Source organism: Pristis pectinata, chromosome 9 (assembly GCF_009764475.1).
Source record: "Pristis pectinata isolate sPriPec2 chromosome 9, sPriPec2.1.pri, whole genome shotgun sequence".
Classification (NCBI taxonomy): domain Eukaryota; kingdom Metazoa; phylum Chordata; class Chondrichthyes; order Rhinopristiformes; family Pristidae; genus Pristis; species Pristis pectinata.
In genome coordinates, this window is record NC_067413.1 from 66,328,968 (window position 1) to 66,353,400 (window position 24,433).

At 38.6% G+C, this 24,433-nt stretch overlaps 1 protein-coding gene across 5 annotated transcripts in view; it reads left to right on the plus strand.

Annotated features, from left to right (window-relative positions):
* trappc9 (trafficking protein particle complex subunit 9) overlaps positions 1-24,433 on the plus strand; it is a 460,625-nt gene that overhangs the window by 431,450 nt on the left and 4,742 nt on the right. For all 5 annotated transcript variants that reach the window (XM_052023166.1, XM_052023170.1, XM_052023167.1 and 2 more), the window contains one exon: positions 19,044-19,267. In XM_052023166.1, the coding sequence (XP_051879126.1) occupies positions 19,044-19,267 (224 nt within the window). The remainder of the gene's footprint in view (positions 1-19,043; positions 19,268-24,433) is intronic.

The window sequence follows — 24,433 nt, forward strand, 5'->3', positions numbered from 1 at the left end:
TTGTTTATGCTCTAGATATTTTCATGATTTTCTCTGGTAATGTAAAGCACTAAAACCCTGAATGCTGGGAAAAGGGGATGGAACTGTTGTTCAAATGATCTTTTTCTTTGCTGTAATTATTTGTCTTTGTGAACACTTGGTACATAAAGATTTATTTTCCACCTTTCTATCTGAAGCCTGCAGCTGCGATTCACTAATTTAATTAGACCCTACGTGGTTCACAGCAGTACTGACTTTCCCTGGAAACATCTCTAACCAGAAGAGCGCAATCCCAGCCCAGCTGCAAGCACATTTCATGCAGAGCCAATAAGACTTCTGAGTCAAAAGCCTGCTGAAAACAGACAATGAGATTAGCCAAAAACCTGAAAGCTAAAGGCTAAGGAGTATGCATCAAAAAATCATCTTGCCTCCAAGCAGTATTACACCAGACCTGACTACTTACTCGATGTAGGAATTATAAATTAATGAAGCCAAATTGATTTAAAATTCTCTTTTTCAGAGTGAATAAAGGGCTTGCATTTATATAATGCCTTTCACGTCCTTGTCAAGATATTCCAAAGTACATTGCTACCATTGAAGTGCTTTTGAAGTTGTATTGTAGAAAATGGAACAGAAGTTTACAAGCAGCAGACAGGAATGTGATAATGATCTCATTTTTTTTTGTAATGTTGATTGAGGAATAAATATTAGCCAGGATGCTGGGGATGCCTTCCTTCCACCACTTGTTGAAATTGTGTCAAAGGATTTTCAATGCCCACCTAAGGGAACAGGTTTAACATCACATCCAAGAGATGTCACATTTGAGAGTGCATCACTCTCTCAGTACCAGTCTTGATTTTGATACTCAGGTCCTGAGAGTGGGACTTAAACCACAGCCTCATGATGCAGTGGTGCGAATGCTAACAAATGAGCTGCAACTGACGCCTCTCTTAAATTAATGTAAAAGAAATACATGAAAACAATAGGTAGGTTCCAGACCAGTTTCCTTCCATTCACTGACTCCACTTATAATCATTCAAGTATATTCCGAAAGGGATTTGGTGGAGTTTGCTAAATGATATATTGAATATTTGCATTAATTTATGTGATGTGTGCAAAATAGTGTGATCGTGGTGTTTTGATCAATAACTGTCATATTCTTGTTGAATATTCCATGAGGAAACATTATACCTTGTTTGGAAGGCATCGTCTCAGAACCTGCCAGATATTGAAATATTTATACCAGTCCAACATAATAAAATAAGATATTTGCTAAATTGTATCAAATTTGTAATTCATTAGCCTGCTGAAAACAGAAAATGAAATAAGCCAAAAAACCTTCAAAGCCAAGGGCTAAGGAGTGTGTTCAAATCTCTGAAATTTATACACCCAAGTTCGATTAACACAGGACTGTTTAACAGATTGGCAATTAATTTTGCAGCTCTCATCCAACTTCCTCCAAGAATTTTACTGCTTGTTGTCTTAAAGAAAATTAGAAGATAAATATACTTATGTTCAGTTTCCTTGGTACCCAACAGAGTAGCTGCAGTTGAAAGTCAAAGAATTGCAGATACTGGAAATCTGAAATAAATAAAAATGCTGGAAACATTCTGTAGATTCAGCAGCCGTCTGTGGAATGAGAATCAGTATTCAAGTTTCAGGTCAAAAACCATTGATCAGAATAGTTCCAATTTTATGGAAAAGTTCTCAACCCAAAAGATTTTCAAATCGGGATGGTGTGTTACTGGGGTGGGGGGACCTGCAGATGGTGTTCCTGTGTGCCTGAAGTTTTTGGCTACCTTGATGCTCAAGGGTTTGGGAGGGGCTATCAGAGTAACCAAGGTTAGAATTTTGAACCCAGTGCCACTGTACCTCAGTAGTGAAGGGAGAGAATATTTAGTTTGATGGATGGGGTTTAAGTTGAGAAGGCTTCATTGTATTGGGTGGCAAAGATAATGTCATAAACACTCAGCAATTCTTGCAGTATCTGTGGAGAGAAAGGCAGAGTAGATGTTTTGTCTGTGTCTCTTCATCAGTACAGGAAAAAGTGAGGAAAGAAAAAATGTTTTCAGTTGCAGAGAGTGCTCTGAGATGCAAAACTTAGTAGTTGGTGGAATTCTGAAACAAAAGAAAATTATTCAGCAGATTAGGCAGCATCTATGGAGAGATTGACCTCCATCAACCACAACTATTTTCTTTTGTTTGACATATGTCTCCAGTTGTTAGATTGTTTTCCCCTTATCCTGTTGAGTTGTGGTTACTATGGCCCCTTACTGCCACACTTGATCAAATGCTGGCTTGATGTCAAGGACAGTCTCTCTCCCCTCACCTCTGGAATTTAGTTTGGTCCATGTTTGGATCAAGACTGTGAAGAAGTCTATTGTGGAGTCATCTTGGCAAAACACAAACATGCTAGCAAGCAAAGCTAAAATCAGAAATTTGGCATACTGGGGAAGGAAGTTTTCAATCTGCATCCTACCACTCATTGAAACCTTGATTTTGCTCTTCTACTGAGCTGCACTTTGCACTCTTAACAACCCAACTGATTATCGTTCATTTTTCTCTTAGAAATAGCTATTTTATGGTAGTAAAGAAGGAGAGTTTTGTAGCAACCCTAGCTGACTGAATTCTTTTTACAAGGTGTTATAGATAATAACAAAATATAGTGAAGAAGAATGGCTTCATAATCTGTTGGTCAATGAGAAGGTGTAATGGCCAACGATCTCTTTGAAGAGCTAGCTGTTACCAAAACACTGGTACATGCACTGAACAAGGGTTATAGCAATTGTTTTCAGCACACTAGCTGATACATAACTCAAAAATAACTTTTTATTGAGGCAAATATTTTGTATAATGTATTTTTCATATTAATATTACTTGCACATGACATATGGGAGTAAATAGTATTTAGTTTTTTTAGACAATGGAACTGAATTGTGACGTCACTTCTACCATATAGTGCTTTAGTGCTATCAACCAGGGATGAATTTCTGAGTAGCAATAAGTATAACAAATATACAAAATCTAAGTTTCATTCTATTATATTTGTGGAGCTGCTAAACCTGATATTTGGAGGCCTGGGCCCTATTTTATTGTATTATCAGTCTTGCCTTGAACTTAAATTTTTTTCCAGAGCTGGTCATTTTTTATTAAATTAAGACTGCAGTTGGTTCTTTCAGTTGTAAACAGCCTTGAGTGGTTTTGATCAATTTTTTGTTTTTCCGTTGCTGATTTGTGCACTGTGCACTAAAACAACAGAAGTTTCAAGCTCTAAGTACACTTTCATGCCATATTTTCAGGATTATGAGGCTTACTGCTCTCAGAAGTGAAAAACTTGGATGATGCATTGATGAAGGAAGGAGGCTATCCATTTAGTAAGGATTGAACTTAAAAAAAGTGTTTGTGTAATCTAGATCTGAGTTGATTCCTATACTCTGTTGCCCTCACTGGACTTGCAAAATTGAAGGCTCATTAGGTAGTTCTGTGCACAGGAGTTGTTGTTCCCTTTTCTGGCATATAACATATGCATCTTCTATGGGAAGAAGCAGAGGTTCAGCTTTAGAATCTTTCTTGGATTGTAAAGCCAACATCTAATCTGTACTGCCATATGCCTATCCATCCAGGTGTACAGGAAGTTGGAAAAGATTTAAAAAGAAGCTACAGGCAATGCATCACCAAGCAACGAAGGCTGCCATTTGCCTCTTGCACTCTATCTACCAAATCTGTTATCTCAACATCGCTGAACAATGGATTTATGAGACAATGGAAGAAGCTGCAGGAGTAATGAAGGACTGCTCTTCCGCTGTCAATGATTTGTTTTATACATCAGACCAAAACTCACCCAACACTGCAATTTCTGTGAGTTTGCAGTAGGTGGCAAACGTTAGTAACATTCAGAGGGAATATTGTGACACAGGAGATGATTGAGTGGGATGAGTACCCACAAAGGGGGGCACAGTAGTCAATGCATGTGGGATATTTAAAAAGGAAAAATTTTCAATGTAACTTGCTTCTTTTGTTTGTAAAATTTGACTCAATTAGATACCTCTTTTTTCCAAGGGCACAGAATATGATGGTTCCCATTCCTTGTAGATACAGGTCAGGGTTTGCAATACTGATTATAAAAGTTGAGGAAATTAATATGTAGTACGCAACTAAAATTGAAAAAGTAGCTTTTAACCTAAGAATAAAATGTAAAATTCTGAAATCTTTCAGCATATCAAACAAATATCAAATATTTACCTTCTAGGTGAAGGTAAGATTTTGGTCATCCTCAGTGAATCCTACCTTCCCCTCTCCAGAGATGTCACCTGACATAAAAACCCAAAAATGCCAGAACTGTTCAGCCAGTCTGGCAGCATCTATGGAGAGAGAGACAGAGTCAATATTTTAATTGAATTACTTTTCATCGAGTGGAAAAGTGAAAAAAACAATAGTGATTTAATTGGAGGTTCTCGGGGTAAAATTGCTTTTGGTTCCAGCAGATGGAGAGAGAAGAGAAACAAAAGAACATTTTGGAACTGTAAGATGCAGAACAAAGCAGTTGCTGGAAATCTGAAACAAAAATGAATACTGGAAATACCCAGTAGATCAGGTAGTATCAAAGTAGCTGTGGGAAATGAGATGGAAGTTTGAAGTTACAGGAAACTGGCTTTTGTTCTCCAACCCTATTAGAGACATTTACTCTGATGTCCTTTCCCTACCGCCGCCATCCCCACCAAACCTAAAATATGCTTGTTTTCTGACTTTTCCAGTTCAAGTGAAGGTTCAATGACCCAAAATGTTGATGGTTTCTCTCTCCACAGGTGCTGTCTGACCTGTTAAGTGTTTCTGGCATTTTCTATTTTTGTTCCAGATATCCAACATCTGCATTTTTTGCTTCAATTATATTTCCCAACATGCTGCATGTTTCTATTTTTTTCTGTTTTATTGATTTAGTATATGCCAACAGTAATGTTGATAATATGGAAAGAATTAATGCAATATGGAGAGACTGGGGATTAGAGAGGGCAGTAATAACTATTTTTGTTTCTTGTGTCTTTATATAATATTGCATTAGGAATGTTTGATGAACTTCCCTAGTTTTCAGAACATAATAGGGCAGCGTGTTGAGGTGGGAAAAGGCCTTGCCATGAAGAATCGGCTGTAATATTTTTGGAGGTAGCTTTAGTAGTATGGATATTGAGGTTGAGGGCAATGACGATATCAAGGACATGAAGTGTAGAGCTGTTGGATAAATTTGTGAGATTCATGAAATAACAGTCCTGTGAAAAAGAAAAGAAAAATTTTCACTGCCACACTATTGATCATGAAGTGGAAGAAGATTTAGTGATCTACAGTCACTGTGATAACGTATATTTTATTGGATTGTTGTTTTATTGCATAGCGTTCTATGTAGCTATCCAAATATCCTTAACTTTTTATCTATAAAGTGAATAATTTTCACAGAATTTCTCTCAATTCTTTGGCAACAGAAAAAAAAATGAGGTTTTAAATTGATCTGAGTTGATAGTAATGACTTGTTAAACAACATGTGATTTAATTTGGGATAACTTGTATCTACTGTCAAAATGACCCAGTAATTTTTTTATGGTATTGCTAAAGAATTTTTCCAAGTATTCTTCTGTATTATTTCCATCACGTAGAATGACAACTATGACCTCTCAGGTAAGCATTTTACGAAATACTAATTATAATGAAAAAATAGAACTGCCCAAAATCACCTTCAGTTCAAAAATTGATAATCATTACCAGTTTTGTAATCATTACCAGCTCAAACTAGCTTACATGAACAAAAGCAAATAAACAACTTTAAACAGTTTCTAGTACTGGACAACTAAAATTATGTGATAGAAAATAAATTGAAATTCAAAATACAACCAAGTTCATGAGACTTTATACATATGTCACAAACACTCCTCCTTAGACTGATATCTATATTATTCTATCCTTTCATGCTTAACCTGTTTCTTGGTTTGCATTTGTGAAAGAGAAATTCCTGACATGAGTGAATTTTTCTCCTTTCTCATGCCTCCCTTTGCATTATGCCTGACCTAATAATGCCACCTCTCTAGATGTTGAAATCCTTTGTAATCAGTGTGTTACAAGATTCCCAGCCTTCCTTATCAGCCCAAATAGCTCTCCATCTGCCATGTAGAGCATATCAGTAATTCTCAAAAGTTTATTACTTAGTTCTGTTTCAAGTTTATCCATTCATCCCATAATGCTGTATCATTCCTAAGCCATAAAACACATTCACCAATTTTTTTAATAGAGGTCTGTCTCAGTGAAAGATTTATACCACTGCAAGTCTCTCAAGTTTTTTGGTCATCTACTACTGTGAAGCATGTCCCCAAGATGCTGATCTTATCAGTATTCTCAATAGGTGGATATACTTCAAATTCCAGTTCACTACTGTTGACTTATGCTTTACGTGAATGCAATGTTTATAACAAAAAAGAGCCTCTCTTTCTCAAATATTCCTTCTCATATTTGGTACCTCTATTACTAACATTGGTTTTCACTTCACTAATTTAAGTTCCCTTCTATCTGTTGTACAGAGATGTAGCTATCCTACTTCAGTAACTTCCCACTTCCAAAAAAGTAAGACAGACAAAGGAACTTAAATAATTTCATGCAAACTGAAATATTAGTATAATTTCTAAATATATTAGCCATAAGAAACACATAAATGTTGAAAGTTTGCTGCTAATTATATGACATTGGAAGGCACATCCACAACTTAGATGTGCTTTATAAGCTATCCACAGAACGTGTGAAGATTTTGACAAACTGTTAAAAATTTCTGTTGCATGCACAAAATAACTATTCTGGAAATATTCACAGTAGAAAATAACATTAGCACTCACTTGAATAGGTAAAATATAGCAACCAAGATCACATGTTAAGATAATAGAGAGACTGAAGCATAATTGAGGTGTTCTGTATAAAAATACATTATCTACTTTGGTACGTGCCTGAGATGATTCCTTCAGTGGCATAACTGTCACTTGCTAAGCTTGACCAACTTTTGGGGAAAAAATGGAATGGAAAATAAATCCACAGCTGGTCTATTAATCAGCAGAAAAAATACTGTCCCAATACCACTGAATAGGAATGCAATTTGGATCCATCAATCTTTAAGATGCAGTAGCCACATACAGTATAATAAAATGACATGGCAACATTATATGGAAACTCAGCTTTTCTTTTGATCCACCCATACATTTTGCAGTAGATTTCGTAGCACTGGATTATAGTGCTGGTTTGGACTCTCAGGCCATGAACAGAGCTTATCCAAATGGGACATCTTTGCTATTTAAACCAAACCTTCACTAAAGTTATACCTAAACCAAAGAGATATTCAGGTTTCAAAGATCATTTTGTGTGTCACACTTGCAGTGGATAGAAAATTAATGCAAATGGTGGAATTTCTAAAATGCTGTAACTCTTTACAGAATTGCATTTCTGAAAATATCCATCAATTCTCTTATGCATACACACTGACACACACAGTTAAAAAAAAATTGGCTGCGGCAGTGTGTTTTTTTTGGTACCTTATTAAAATAGCTTGCAATATTTCTTAAAATAAAAGATATCTAATTAAAATAAAAGGAAAACATTTTGAAGCTGTTTCTCAAGTTGTGGTGCATTCACTTATTTATTTTTGGGGTTCTGGACATCGCTAGCAAATTTATGACCCATCCCTAAATACCATTGAAGGTAATATTGAGCTTACCACCTTGAACTGCTGTAGTACTTCTGGTAAAGGTTCTCCCACAGTGCGGCTCAGCAGGGTATTCCAAGATTTAGGCCAACGACGGTGAAGGAATAATGATATATTTCCAAGTCAGGATGATGTGTGAATTGGAGGCGACTCTGCAAGTGGTGATGTTTCCATATGGCTGAAGTAACTGGTTTGGGAGGTGTTTTCGGGGTAGCCAGGTGAGATGCAGTAGTACACATTGCGTCCAATGTGCACCAGTGTTCAAGGGAAGGAAATATAGGGCAAAGCAGTTTGCTTTGTTCTGCATGTTGATAAGTTTCTTGAGCTACACTCACCCAGGCAAGTAAAGGAATTCAACTGCACTCCCAAGTTGTACCTTGTACATAGTGTGAAGGTTTTGGGGTTGCAAGAGGTGAGTTGTTCACTGCAGAATACTTGATCTCTGACTTACCTCTCTTGAAGCCACAGTATTTACCTGTTCTGGTCAATGTGACCACAAGGACGTAGATAATGGGTGAATCGGCAACAGAAATGCTATTGACCATCAAGTCTGGGTGGTTAGACTCTCTCATGTTCAAAATGTACATTGTGGCACAAATGTTACTTGCCACTTATCAGCTTGTGCTTGAATGTAGTCTATGTTTTGCTGCATTCAGATATGGGCTGCTTCATTTACTCAGGAGTTGGAAATGGAATTGAACGTTGTGCAATCATGGATGAAAGGTCATTGGTTTAAAAAAAAGCTGAAGATGGTTGGACCAAATACACTGCTCTATGGAACTCCTGCAGTGATGTGTTGGGGCTGGGATGTTTGAGCTCCAACAAATGTAACCATCTTCTTTTTATGCAAGGTATACCTCCAGCCATTGGACACTTTTTTTCTCACGATGCTCAGTGACCCATTTTACCAAGATTCCTTGTGCCGTACTCTGATAATTGCTGCCTTGATGTCAAGGGCAGTCATTCCCACCTTATACCTGGAATTCAGTTTTTGGTTCATGTTTGGACCAAGGTTGTAATGAGGTCTGGAGCCAAATGCCTTGTTGAAACTCAAATTGGGCGGTGGTGAGCAGGTTATTGATAAGAGCTGATTGATCACACTATTGACTACATTTTGCTGCTGATTGACAGTATGCTGATTGGGCAGTCATTAGCCAGGTTGGATTTGTCCTTTTTACGATCAAGACATACCTGAAAAATTTTCCACGTTGTTGGTTAGATACCACGGTTGGAACTGTGCTGAAACAGCTTGGCGAGACATGCAGCTGGCTTTGAAGCACAGGACTTCAATACTGTTTGCTGGCCTTTGTTGCATCCAATGCTCTTAGTTGTTTCTTAGTGTCATGTGGAGTGAATCAATTTAGCTGAAGACTGGCTACTATGATGGTGGGGATTGCAAGTCAAAGCCAAAATAGATCATCCATTTGGGACTTCTAGTTGAACATGGTTGTGAATGCTTCTGCAAATGATAGCTGTTATCCAGCATCTTGGTGAATGGATACTCTTCATTTGTGAGAGTTATTATGAGATTTAATAAGCTCTATATGCTTGGTATTCAGTTTCACAAATGCAGCATTTAGCAGAGGCTACAGAATATTGATTCTGAGAGTAGGGACTCCACCCAGACCACCCTCTAATTAGACTGAATTCTGGAAGCAACTGTAATCGTCCTCACTCCCGAATTCTGAAATCAATGCACACATTTCATGGTTAAAAAAGAATAAGAATTCTGAAATAAAGGAGAAAGTTCTAGAAACATGCAGAAAATTTAGTAGAACTTAAAAGGGAAAACAAGGTATTATGTTGTCCAAACCATTCGTCAGTGCTGAACAATTCACTGCTTCAGATGCTGTCAACTAATGGAAATTTTCCAGTCTTTTCTGGCATATTTAAATTTGCCTATTTCCACATGTATTAAAAGAATGCCCTTTTTGAAGGCTGTTTTTAAATTGCTCATTGCTGCATGTTGCTAGGACAACTAAAGCTAGTAAAGATCATCAAACTAGTCTTTGGCACCAACACATTTTCTACTTAGTATGAGGAAAAAATAGACGTGTGATTTATAGCTCAATGCTGCCTTTTCACCAAAACTAAGTACAGCAACTTCTAAAGCCAGAAAACCCTAGAACCCTGTAACAGCCAATGAAGTACTTCTGAAGTGTAGTCACTGTAAAAACATTGCAAAAGCAACAGCCAAACTGCACACGGCAAAGTCCCATAAACAGTGCATAATAGTGACCAGATAATCCCCAAGGCGTTCTACACGTATGTGGAGAATAAGAAGATGACTAGAGTGAGGGTAGGACCAATCAGGGATAAAAAAGGAAACGTGCCTGGAGTCGGAAGAGGTAGGGGAGGTCTTTAATGAATACTTTGCTTCAGTATTCACCAGAGACAGACCTTGAGGTTTACGAGAATGGCATGCAACAGGCTGATATGCTAGGGCATGTCGACGTGAGGAAACAGGATGCGCTGGAACTTTTGAAAAACATTAGGATAGATAACTCACCGGATGGGATATATCCAAGGTTATTATGGGAAGCAATGGAAGGAATTGCTGCGCCTTTGGCGACGATCTTTGTCTCCTCACTGGCCATGGGAGTAGTGCCAGATGATTGGAGGGCGGCAAATGTTGTTCCTTTGTTTAAGAAAGGGAGTAGAGATAACCCTGGGATTTACAGACTGGTGAGTCTTATTTCAGTGGTGGGCAAATTACTGGAGAAGATTCTTAGAGACAGGATTTATGAGCATTTAGAGAAGCATAGGCTGATTAGGGACAGTCCGCATGGCTTTGTGCGGGGCAGGTCATGCCTCGTGAGCCTGATTGAATTCTTTGAGGATGTGACAAAACTCATTGATGAAGGTAAAGCAGTGGATGTGGTGTACAAGGATTTTAGTAAGGCATTTGATAAGGTTCCTCATGGAAGGCTTATTCAGAAAGTCAGGAGGCATGGTATCCAGGGAAACTTGGCTGTGTGGATTCAGAATTGGCTCACCCATAGAAGACAAGAGGGTGGTGGTAGATGGAGCGTATTCTGTCTGGAGGTCAGTGACCCGTGGTGTTCTGCAGGGATCTGTTCTGGGACCCCAGCTCTTTGTGATTTTTATAAATGACTTGGATGAGGATGTGGAAGGGTGGGTTAGTAAATTTGCTGATGATACAAAGGTTGGTGGTGTTGTGGATAGTGTAGAAGGTTGCTGTAGATTACAACAGGATATTGATAGAATGCAGACCTGGTCTGAGAAGTGACAGATGGAGTTCAACCCAGATAAGTGTGAAGTGATACACTTCAGGAGATTGAATTTGAAGGCAGAATACAAGGTTAATGGCAGGACTTCTAGCAGTGTGGAGGAACAGAGGGATCTTGGGGTCCACGTCCATAGATACCTCAAGGTTGCCGCGCAGGTTGATAGGGTTGTTAAGAAGGCGTATGGAGTGTTGGCCTTCATTAGTCAGGGTGTTGTTCAAGAGCCATGAGGCGATGTTGCAGCTCTATAGAACTCTGGTTAGACCACACTTGGAGTATTGTGTTCAGTTCTGGTTGCCTCATTATAGGAAGGATGTGGAAGCTTTAGAGAGGGTGCAGAGGAGATTTACCAGGATGTTGCCTGGATTGGAGAGCGTGTCTTATGAGGATAGGCTGAGTGAGCTAGGGCTTTTCTCTTTGGAGAGAAGGAGGATGAGAAGTGACTTGATAGAGGTGTACAAGATGATAAGAGGCATAGATCGAGTGGACAGTCAGTCTTTTTCCCAGGGCAACAGTGCCTAACATGAGGGGGCATAATTTTAAGTTGATTGGAGGAAGGTATAAGGGGGATGTCGGTACGTTATTTCACACAGAGAGTGGTGGGTGCGTGGAACGCACTGCCAGCAGAGGTCGTGGGGGCAGATACACTAGGGACGTTTAAGAAGCTCTTAGATAGACACATGAATGATAGAGAAATGGGGAGCTATGTGGGAGTGAGGGGTTAGATAGATCTTAGAGCAGGATAAAATGTGGGCCAAAGGGCCTGTACTGTGCTGTAGTGTTCTATGTTCTAATATGGTTTACGATGAGAGTTCAAATACAAGTACGAAATATAGTACAGCAGAGAAATTCCCCGCCCTTCTTCAGAAAGTTGCATTCGATCAATTATGGTCACTTGAAAGAGTAGGAGACTTAATAATCTCATCCAAAAGATAGTATCATGGGCAATGTAGAACTCCCTGAGTACTGTATTGGAGTGTCAATGTTGATTTTGTGCTCAGACATTGGAGTAGATATTATACCTAGCATCTACTTACTCAGAGGTAAAGGTACCGAGTCTGAGCTGATTTAATATAACAAGTAGTCTGTTGAAAGCCTTTTTAGCTATCACTTAGGATGTCTTCCCCAGTGCAGCCTGTTCTTACAAATATTAGCTCACAGGTATTTCACACAATTGATATGAAAATACCAGGCGTTAGATTTTATCATGTACTTTTAATAGTCATGATATTAGAAAGGAAGAAAAGGTCCTATGGCACCATTTTGAAGAAGAATAGGGGAATTCTGTTTGGTATCCTGGCCAAAATATATTCCTCAAACACCACCTAAAACAGAGCTGCTGGTTATCATCAGATTGTTGTTTATGTTTTTTCACTGAACACCGTTGTCATATTTCCTACGTTACTGCAGCGACTACATTTCTCAAAGTGCTTCGTTGGCTGTAGACCATTTTGGAAAGTCCTGGGCTTGTGAAAGTGGCTATATGATCTGAAACTAAGCAGTACAGTTAATGAGCATCACCTTAACTTTTGTACCAAAGTCTTGAAATTTCAGTTTTGGCTTTGGATTTCAGATAGACATTTAAGCAACAAGGCATTTAATCTTTGTGCCTTTTCAGGATAAAAATGTTTATGACTGTTTGAGATAACTATGATTGCTAGGGAAATTATTCACATGTTCAATGTTGATTTTCTCGCGTGACTGTGAAAATTGAGTAGTATCTGTTCATTGTGTTGTGGAAAGTTAGAAATTTATCTGTGTGACAGAGACTGCTAACTGGTTGAATTAGTCCTTTCATTTGCAGATTGTAGGCTCTTGATAAACATCACAGTGAAGCAGATTGCCTTGATTCATGGGGCCTTCTGTGCAATAGAATTAGACTATCTCATTAAGAAGTATCATGTTGATCATAATGCTATAAATTAAATATGTATAGTATTGCATCTTTAGAAGTATGAGAATGAAATACTGCCTCATTATCAAGCAAGAAAAATTCTCAACATCAGTTCCACTGCCATGGAAAAAACAAAAATAGTTTAATAGTTCTAATTATCTGTAACACAATTTGTGTTCCACATACTTCTGTTCACTTTTTGGTTGTTTTATTTAAAGGTGCTGATTATAACATTATCTGCAAGCTGCAGAAGATGAGGCACCGAAATAAAATTTAGCTTTTGCCCATAGATGTAAAGGGTGAAATTCTGCTGGTACATAGCAGTAGTTCCATGGTGAACTGCCAACATGTGCTCAAGTAAGAACAGGTACTTTCAGGACTTCAGTGTCTGCGCCAAACCAGCAGACAGATTCTTTAAAGCTAATTGGTTTGTACTTTCCAATGCTGGACTCCCCACAACAGAGGAGCATGAACTCATGGATCCTGTACTGGGATAGTTGGAACAGGATCTCTGAGCCCTTTTATTTCAATGCAGATTTTACAACTGCAAGGAAGTTGCAGTTTCTTTAAATCAATTTTAGTTTGCATTTCAGCAATTCCTTAATTTACAAAATGGGATTAGATCCTGGAAAGCATTCCATTAACTGAAATCTAATAAATCATGGGTATTTTGGTACAATGTATTCCTATGCACAGAGAGTGGTGCAAATCCAAGGCATGTGCCCCAGAAGTCAGTGGAATTACTGTGAATATCTGTAAATCGAGGAATACCTCTAATTTATAAAAATTATTTAGAAGTATTTTCAAGCATCTTAAGTGATTTTGCATTTTTGCTTTTTAAGTTTAACTTCTAATTATTTTAATTATTATATTTGTAATAGTTTTTGAATGTTTCTGAATGTCACATCCAGAAGCTTTCCAAAGGTGTGACTTTGCTGTCTAGCAAACCTTTCCTCAGCAATTTTGTGAGTGGGTTGATTTTGGTACTACCCTTGTGACATGATTACATTTCTCAAGGCCCTGACTTCTTGCAACATCAGTAAGTTCGGCCTTACAAATTCAAACAAGGGAATGGAGTATCTGAGTGACAAGTGACAGTGCTCCCCACTTGGCAAACTCCATGGACTCCAATTGCTGATGTTGATTTGGCTGCAAATGCTGTACACTTTTTGAATATACTTTAAAATGCTGGTTGAGATTTTACAGGAGAAGTCTAGTTTTATGATTCCATTTGTAGTTTCTAATGTTACGCAGTGACGGCAGATAGAACTGTGGAGTTTCCAACTTAGAGAAAAGGAGGCAAGGAAAGTCCAAGGCTGATTTTATCCAGATATAATTGTTAAATTCTTTCAACATGGAATTTGTATGGCTTTCAGTAGAGATCTTTTTTATAAAAATAGTAGTTAATGCTTGGTGAACCAGGAAGGGTTTGTAAGGTTCTCTGCACATTTTAATAAGAAAGCTAACCTGCAGGTGCAGCTGTGCTGAGTTAGTGGCTGACTATTTGTCAAATAAGGACACCAAATAAATGTCTTGTTTACTCAAAGCAGGTGTCTCCTCAATCAGAATTTCTGAATCAAAAACCAAAGAGTGGCACAGATGATGAATATTCAAAATCTCTCTTTCTGCCTGTTCTACTTGATTAAGTCTGTTTGTTTCAAATTCAGTTTTCAGTCTTTCTAATTACCACTGGACACAGAAACAAAGAAGACTGTATCTTGAGGAAATTGCAAGCCGATTTATTGACATCTGCTTGGAAAATATCCATCATATTTTTCTAAATTGCTGAGATGTGATATTTTGACCTGAAATCAAGTCCTTAATGTCTTTTTATTAATTCTAGTTCATTGAATATATATCCTGAATAGTTTGTCTTTGGTTCTCGTACTGTTTACACAAGAAGTACACTGTAGCACAGTAGCACATCTGTTTAACAATTAGTCATATAAAAATCAAAGCTGCTCACAGCAAAAGGTGAGGATTGGACAGTAGCTTTTGACTGTCATCAGAAGTTTCATGAATCAATGGGATTAATGTACCTAAAACTTTGAATTTCACTTCTTTTTCCAAATACCAGAATTTGCTATCATCTGACTCAATTTTATTTCTGTAGAAATCCACAGAGACTTAACTTCTTTACAACTTATCAGCATCTTTGGTATTTTTTTCCGAGTAGTCACTCAGGTAGAAAGTGAGGAGGTAGACAGAAAACAATTATAGATAATTTAATTGGAATATACTGTATGTGTAATATCCAAGAAGTTGTTGAAACACCAAGGTGAGGCCCACAATCTGAGGTGCAGAATGCCATTAAAGCAGAGGAAAGAGAAGTGAAATCATGGAGTAGTTATTAAATGATAGCAAACTTTGTCCTGAAATTTGATCTACAATCAGTTTGAATTGTACCTTTTCCAGATGAGGAATTTTTGGAACACTATTGGCAAAGTTACAGTGAAACCCTTCCAGTAAATCTGTTTAATATGTTTTTTTTTAATGGTATCATTTTGAAAGCTTTGTCAAGCTACTGATTGAGCCTGGGCCACTGCTACTTAGGAAGTTTGCTTGAGTTTGCTTTCCCTCCGGTTCTGTGCGTTCTCAGGTGGCTGAGGAGTCCAAGGCTATCTGTGACTGACAACACACTATTTGAAACCTCTTCAGCTGAAACTGGCAGCCAATAGTAGACATTTAAATCTACTTAAATCTATCTATTTAGATTTAAATGTCCGCCAATTTTAAGTTGTTTTGAGTAAAGTGGCACTGGACTCTTGGGAAAGCTTTCATTTCTAAAGGTCCTGACAAATGACATGTCAGTCTCCCAGCGATGTGAAAGAAAAGTCCACTTCCGTCAAGTGGCTGAGAGTATTCTGAATCAAAGCATACAAGTGAGTATCAACAATGCAGAATGTGAGACTGATTCCCCTGTTGTCATTAATGGGATGCAGAAGGATCTGCATGCCTGCAGATTGTTTATTTAAGAATGAAATCTGATTTTGAGGCTTATTGGTAAAATTATGACCTTTCAGACACACACTTTACATAACGCAGATTAAAACTTTTTGCAGTAAATGTTGAACATATCTTAATCATTTAAGATTAAATTCACAAACAAAATTTGCAGAATAACTCGTCCTATCATTAATCTATTCAAATGCTATCCTCCTTGCCTTGCTTTTTTCTACAGTCCATCCATTTTAGACCCATTCGAGACTCGTGTGCTATATCATGTGACTAAATATAGCTACCCAAAGTCTGAATGTTAACTTTAAGTGCCTTCATGTAATTGATCTTCTCCAAAACCCTTCTGTTATGTTCTGACTTTGACCAAGTCCTGCTGCTTTCTGTTTTGGCTCCCAATCCATCAATGCCTCAGTTCTGGAATTTTCACTTTGGGTTTAAATCCCTCCAGGGCCTTTCCTTCCCCATACCTCTAATTCCTTCCAGCTCATGACGCTCTAGGGTCTATGCATTCCTCAAATTTGGGTCTGCTGTACATCCCTGAATTTCTTTGCACCCAACTGGTGCAGATGTCTTCAGACCTCCAGGCACTTTCTAGACTTCTCTCCCCAAATCTCTCTGTCTCTACCACTCTAGCTTCCTTTAAGACAACCCTTGAAATCTACAATAAAAATGGAAAATGCTGCAAAGACTACTTATTTGATCATGGGATGTGGACGTAGATGGGAAGGCTAATATTTATTGTCATTCTCTAATTGTCCCTAAACTGAACAGTTAAGAGTTAGGGTTTGATGGACAAGTATAGTTTTTCTAATCATAAAAGGGTTGAAATAATATTAGCACAACTGTTAAACTTTTACACTGATGTAGCAATATCATTCAGATTAACAACAATAAAAATCCTGAATTAAATAAAATCAGCCACTTTATTAATGGTTGCCTATATAATTAATTAAGGGATGGCAGTATCATTTTATGTTTCCGTTAATCGTTATGTTTCATAGTTTATGGCATTGTTCTAACATGCCCTTTGCATTGGTGCCTTGTAATTATTTCCAAGTGTTCCATTCTCTTCAAATATTGGGGTTGGATGGACATTCTATGTAATGTGATTGCTAACTTCAACATAGATTGCAATTTGAAATCATTGAAAAGAGCATCAGACATATTAGTGACCCACCTAAGTACCTCAACATGTATATTACATCCAAAATGATAAAGCAGCCTTGACTGAAAATACTACAGCATCCTTTGCAAGTGACCTGCCTTAGAGCCAAATGTTACTAAGCTCGGTAGCGCATGGTTATTTTCATTTCTACTGGAAACATTGTCCATTTGGACATTAAAGCTGCAGACCAATGTTGCATTCATAGGTAAAATATTGACACCGTGAGTGGCTGTAGTCAATGACAAGCTACAGTTATCAATAAAAATGCTTATTTATTACTTTGAGATCCTAATGAGATGGTTATTTTGTGGCAATGGTGGAAATTTTGAGTAAACAGCACAGTATTTTGGAGCAGTCACTTCTAACAGAGTAATGTCAAACATGGATTGTGCTAAACTGCTCCAGATGCAGTAAGATGATTCATTGTTACTTTTATTTGATCTTAGTGATTTTTGTATCCAGAATTTCTGAAATGGCCTTATTGTTATTTGTTGGAGTATTCTACCACTATAGTAAGGGAATACGGTATATGAAAGTAAACTATTCTGGATGCTGGAAATCAGAAATAAATACTCAGCAGGTCAATTAGATTGCTCACTGCTTGCCTGATCTGCCGAGTCTTTTCAACATTTTCTGTTTTATTGAAATTATGCATTAAGTCTGGAAATTAATCTGAAAGATTTTGCCTCTAATCACTAATTTATTTTGTACATAAATAGATTACTACTTTTTGTTTTCATCATTTTTTGGGATACCTCTACCGAAGGACATTAATGCCTGAGCTAAAAATGATTTTTAACTTTGATACCCAATGTAAAGATGAAGCACTACAACGAGAGAATAGCTGAGGCTGCTTCTTGGGGAAGTTCTCTCTACTTTACCTGAAACATATGCCTTAACAGCAACTCTCAAGCACTGTTGCTGCCTGTTACTCAGGTGGCCACTGCGTTGCTCCTGTCAGTTTACTTGCAAGCACTGTTGCTGCCTGTTACTCAGGTGGCCACTGCATTGCTCCTGTCAGCTTACTTGATGTGTGAAATTGTCAGTTTTTGGTGTATTATGTCAAGCTAGCATTCAGTTGTAGTAAGACAATTTAAACTTAATTCCCATGGGTGCACATCTGTGGATAATTCAATCCTTTCACTCCTAGCTTGATTCAAACCCAGGTCCTGGAGATGAAAGAGACAATTCACCTGAGCAATTTTGTTAGCTACATCCCTAATTATGTAAAATTGCCATATTCTTTTTCAGAATATCATTGTTTCTTTCTAAATATCCTGTGTTATTTGTCACTTTACTTGTACCACCAGACTTCTGTAAACATTGGTATCTTGCAACTCTTGACTGCAGACTATCTGTCTGAGGCATACGATTTTTCAAGGAAAGATTCTGTATTGGTTTCACACGCCGCATCAAGCACCAAGTCTACTAGCACATCTGTTCTCCAAGATAGTCCAGTCCACTCCATAACCTAAGCAATGACCTTTTACTTCTCTTTCTAATTTATGATATGGCATCCTTTTTAACCTCCAAATTCTAATCGTGTAGACTTACCCCATTCTAGCTACATAATTAGATAATGAACTGAGATTAATCTGAAGGGTCTCATAGTAATTTTATCTTGGTTTTATGGTTTTGGTTTGATTTCTTTCAAGGCAAATGATCTATAAATTAGGAGTCAAGTTTGTTGACAGAAGGACTGTGGGTGTGTTTATATATTCAGTTTATTTTCATTTAACATTAAATATTTATCCTGTAAAAATGCATAGATCATTGTTGGTGATTCACCCCATCTGCACAGGCAAACTAAGATTAACCTTTGAGCTTAGACCATGTGGGAATGATTTGTGCAGTACATTCCTTGTCTGTGATGGGTTAATCAATTTTACAATAACAGGGATATCATGGAATGTTGTGGGAGAGATACTAGCTTTACCCAGGGACTCTTCAACCACCAGTGAAACTGCTTACAAAATGTGCCTTCAGAGTGAGGGCTGAGAGAGGGAGAGTTATGTACTAGAAACTAGCTAGGAGGTTATACACCTTGACCTTTCCTCTTTTTTTCCCCAACAGATGTACTGGTAGCTGGGAAACCCTGTGACTGTGATGTTGCAGTAGAATGCCAGGCTGGCGAGCCAACCTCTCTGGAAGTGAAGCTCACAAATCAGAGCAAGCGTACTGTTGGCCCTTTCGCCCTCACTGTCATTCCATACCAGGACTATCAAAATGGGGTCCACAACAATGATCTTGGACATGCTGTAACTTCAATTGGATCCAATACATTCTACATAGATGCAGTAAGTAGAACATTCCCTGTACTTCGTGCCTAACACACAAAGTATTTTGAGTTCAGCTGCTGTGAAGAATATTAACATCTCAGAAATTATCAGTAAATTTAATAAGTAATTATTCTAAAAATCAAAGGAAAAAAAGAATAACTTTGTTGTAAAAATGTGTCTACAAAGTGCAGACAAGGATTTTGTCACCAACCTAACCTTTGGAGGATCTGAAATTTGTCTTGCATTCATGCACAATGCTCATTAAAATCTGCCTTGTGCCTGATTTTTCTTTTTCCAATGATGACAATAGAAGTCGAGTAAAATGAGCCCCTTGATGCACTGAGGCCGCGTTGAAGTTTATACCCAGAACTTTTCTCTTACAATCAAAAATATTAGTTGAGAATCATTATTTTTCTACTGCAAATCATAACAGAATGTAACATAGTACTAACTTGAAAGTGTTGGAAAAGAACAACTTAAAATTAACCGCAAAACTTAAAAAAAAAATTAAAACCTTCATTTTGGAGTTCTAGAATATTACATAGCATTAACAAAAAGAAATAAACTGGTCTGTAAAGACAAGAGCTGGTCAAGATAAAAAATATTAACAAAGCCTGAATGAACCCAATAACAATATAGTCGCTCCAAATGGGTGAATTAAAGCTTTTATTTGAAGTAGTGCAAAAGAGATTTAATAAGAATGATACCAGAGATGAGAATATTCAGTTGTGAAGAGATAGGAGTGGGGTTCTAATAACAAAGAAAGTTAAGAGGAGATGTAACATAACTGTAAAATGATTAGTGCTTTTGAAAGAGTGAATAAGGAGAAATTTTTAATATGCTAAATGGCTGCCTCCTCTACTGTATCATTCTATTATTATCACCTGTAATTTTTTTCAGTCAGTTAATCTGTTTAAAATCCTTTGCTGTCAGAGGAAATCAAAATATTAAGTCATTACAGTTACAACATGGAAGGATGCCATTTGGCTTGTTGTTTCAATGCTGGTAGCAGGTTTTCAGTTTTTTGACAGGAAGTCTAATCCTCTGCCCTTTTCCCATATCCTTTTCAAATACTTTTCAATTCCATTTCTGGTGATGTTTAGTCACTTTCTTATTAGCAATTTGTTGGAAAACATTTCATTAACATGCTATCTATTGGCAATCTCTTGTTCAAATGGCTACATTCTCTCTGGTACCATGCTCCTTATTTTTCATATTTGATCCCTCGTGTGTCACCTGACAAAACTGCTGTGAATTCACATACTCTGCATCATTGCATTCCCTTAATTGTTATATTCTGTGATTTCTTCAAAACTCCTTGAAAAGCGGTGTAATATTTGCAATCTTCCATATTTTGGCATAGTTACTACTTTTAATGATTTTTCAAAAAATCTGATTTGTTCTTCCATTTTTTCTTTTTCCAATCTCATCATCATTGTGGGATGCAAGATTTTGGGTTTGTAATATTTTCACCCCAGGTCTCATTGACATTTTTAACACTGTTTCCACTGCATGCTCTCTACAATCTATTCTTTATAAAGACTGCTTTGCAACATATGCATTTTCACCACATCTTTATTCAACATCATAGTGGTTATTTTATAATTGTCCTTCCTCTGCTTGGAGTAACCTTGTGTCTCATAGTTATCCTCTTTATTTTGGGAACCAGTCTTCTTTTGTGTCATATTTATATTCTTTCATTGCTGGTTTGTTGTTTGATCTGCCAGTTTTTTGAACCAGGTATTTACTAGTTGCATTCATTTCATCCAACTGAAATGAACAAATTCTCCTCTTCATGTTGATTTTTCTTATATTTCTCAACAACGCATTAGAAATCTATTTTTAATTAGACTGAAATTAGTTTGAAATGCATTGTCATATTACACGCATGTGGTGTATTTGATAGAAAACCAATGCTAATTATTTGTTTTACTCCCTTCTTATACAAGAACTTGTAGTTCTTACAAAGATGTGATCCCAATATTATCATAACAGAGGGATGCCAAAGTTCTTTTGCTGCTACAAATTTACTGGTTAAATACTTTAGTTTATTATGTAAAATGATCGGCCTGGGAGCCGTTGGAGCAGCGTGTCTCTAGCAGGTAGGGGCTGATTATTTAAACGGTTTTTGCGTGGGCTTTTCCCTTACAGGATCAGCCTGGGAGCCGTTGGAGCAGCGTGTCTCTAGCAGGTAGGGGCTGATTATTTCAAACAGAGTGTTGGTTGGTTAATTAGAGGGAGTGAGTACTTGGGATAATCGACAGGGACAAATATAAAGAGGGGTAACTGAAGAGGAGTGGCTCAGGGTAGGAGTGGAGCTTGAGGCTTTGGCTCGAGAGGCTTCGGCGAGCAGAGGCTGAGTAAGAGCTTGCACCCAGAGAGGTAAGGCCGGGTAAATTCCTTTATTTTAAATAACTTAGAAGTAGGTAGCGATGGCAGCAGTTAGGGCAGTCGTGTGCTCTGTATGCAGTATGTGGGAAGTCAGGGACAGCACACTTGTCCCTGATGACCACACCTGTAAACGGTGCATCCAGCTGCAGCTTCTGACAAACCGAGTTAGGGAACTGGAGCTGGAGCTGGCTGAACCTTGGAGCATTAGTGAGGCAGACATAGCCAGGAGTTTCAGGGAGATAGTCACCCCTGAAGGTCAGGAAGCAGGTAGCTGGGTGACTGCTAGGAAAGGGAAGGGGTATAGACAGAAAGAGCAGAGCACCCCTGTGGCTGTTCCCATCAACAATAAGTATACCGTTTTGGATACTGCTGGTGGGGACGACTTACCAGGGGCAAGTTGTAGTGGTCACGTCTCTGGCACTGAGGTGGTACCCTCAGCTCAGAAAGGAAGGAGGGAAAAGAGGAGAGCAGTAGTGATAGGGGATTCGATAGGGGGACAGATAGGAGGTTCTTTGGGAGAGATCGAGAATCCCGGATGGTCTGTTGCCTCCCTGGTGCCAGGGTCCGCGATATCTTGGATCAAGTTCTCAATATTTTTAGGAGGGAGGGTGAGCAGCCAGATGTCGTGGTCCATGTAGGGACCAATGACGTGGATAGGAAGGAGGAGGAGGTCCTGCAAAAAGAGTTTAAAGAACTAGGTGCACAGTTGAAGGACAGGACCTCCAAGGTTGCAATCTCAGGATTGCTACCCGTGCCACGTGCTAGTGAGGCTAGAAATAGGAGGATCATGCAGCTAAATACGTGGCTAATGAAATGGTGCAGGAGGGAGGGCTTCATGTTCCTAGACAATTGGGTCTTGTTCCAGGGAAGGTGGGACCTGTTCTGACAGGACGGTTTGCACCTGAACTGGAGGGAGACTAACATACTTGCGGGTAGGTTTGCTAGTGCTGCTCCGGGGCTTTTAAACTAAATTTGCAGGGGGAGGGGAACCGGAGTGTTAAAGCAGGTAGTGAGGAGGAGGAGGAAAATGGTCATGCGAGGACTGCGGGTATAGACAGAAATCAAAGGTTTGTATGTGATAGAAATGTTCTAAGGTGCATCTATTTCAATGCAAGGAGTATTGTAGGTAAGGAAGATGAGCTTAGGGCGTGGATTGGCACGTGGGATTACGACATTATTGCTATTACTGAGACCTGGTTGCAGGAGGGGCAGGACTGGCAGCTCAATGTTCCAGGGTTCTGTTGTTTCAGACGTGATAGAGGGGGAGGGATGAAAGGGGGAGGAGTGGCATTACTAGTCAGGGAAAATATCACAGCTATACGGAGACAGGACAGCCTAGAGGGCTCGTCTACAGAGGCCATATGGGTGGAGCTGAGGAACAGGAAAGGTGTGGCCACACCAATACGGTTGTATTATAGACCGCCCAATAGTCAGAGATAATTGGAGGAACAGATCTGTAGTGAGATAGCAGACTGATGTAAGAAACAGAAAGTCGTAATAGTAGGGGATTTTAACTTTCCACATGTTGACTGGGACTCCCACACTGTGAAAGGGCTGGATGGCTTAGAATTTGTAAAATGTGTTCAGGAAAGTTTTCTAAATCAATATATAGAGGTACCAATAAGAGAGAATGCAATACTTGATCTCCTATTAGGGAACCAGACAGGTCAGGTGACAGAAGCATGCGTAGGTGAGCATTTTGGGTCCAGTGACCATAATGTCATTAGTTTCAAGTTAATTATGGATAAGGATAGGTCTGGTCCTTGAGTTGAGGTTCTAAATTGGAGAAAGGCCAATTTTGTGGAAATGACAAAGGATCTAGGAAAAGTGGATTGGGATAAGTTGTTTTCTGGCAAGAATGTGTTCAGTAAGTGGAAGGCCTTCAAAGGCGAAATTTTGAGAGTGCAGAGTTTGCATGTTCCTCCCAGGATTAAAGGCAAAGTTAACAAGCATAGGGAACCTTGGTTTTCAAGAGATATTGGTGCTCTGGTTAAGAAAAAGAGAGAGGTGTATAGCAGGTATAGGCAACTAGGAACAAATGAGGTACTTGAAGAGTATGGAAGATGTAAGAAAATACTGAAAAAAGGAAATCAGGAAGGCAAGAAGAAGACATGAGGCTGCTTTGGCAGATAATGTGAAGGTAAACCCAAAGGGTTTCTACAAGTAAAAGTAAAAGAGTAAAAGGATAGTAAGGGACAAAATTGGTCCCCTAGAAGATCAGCATGGTCGTCTATGTGTGGAGCCTCAGGAGATGGAGGAGATCTTAAACAGTTTCTTTGCATCAGTATTTACTCAGGAAACAGGCATAGAGGATATGGAAGGAAGGGAAACAAGCAGTAGGGTCATGGAACATGTTGAGATTAAAGAGGAGGAGGTGCTTGCTGCCTTACAGTGAAGAAAGATAGATAAATCCCCCCGGCCTGACAAGATATTTCCTCGGACCTTGAGAGAGACTAGTGTAGAAATTGCAGGGGCCCTGGCAGATATATTTAAAATGTCCTTAGCCACAGGTGCAGTGCCAGAGGACTGGAGGGTAGCTTATGTTGTTCCGTTGTTTAAAAAAGGCTCTAAAAGTAAACCAGGTAATTACAGGCCAGTGAGCCTGACATCAGTAGTAGGTAAGTTATTGGGAGGTGTTCTGAGAGATAAGTATTTGGACAGCCAAGGGCTGATTAAGGATAGTCAGCATGGCTTTGTGCGTGGTAGATCGTGTTTAATGAATCTTGTAGAGTTTTTCTGAGGAGGTTACCAAGAAAGTAGATGAAGGAAAGGCTGTGGATGTTGTCTACATGG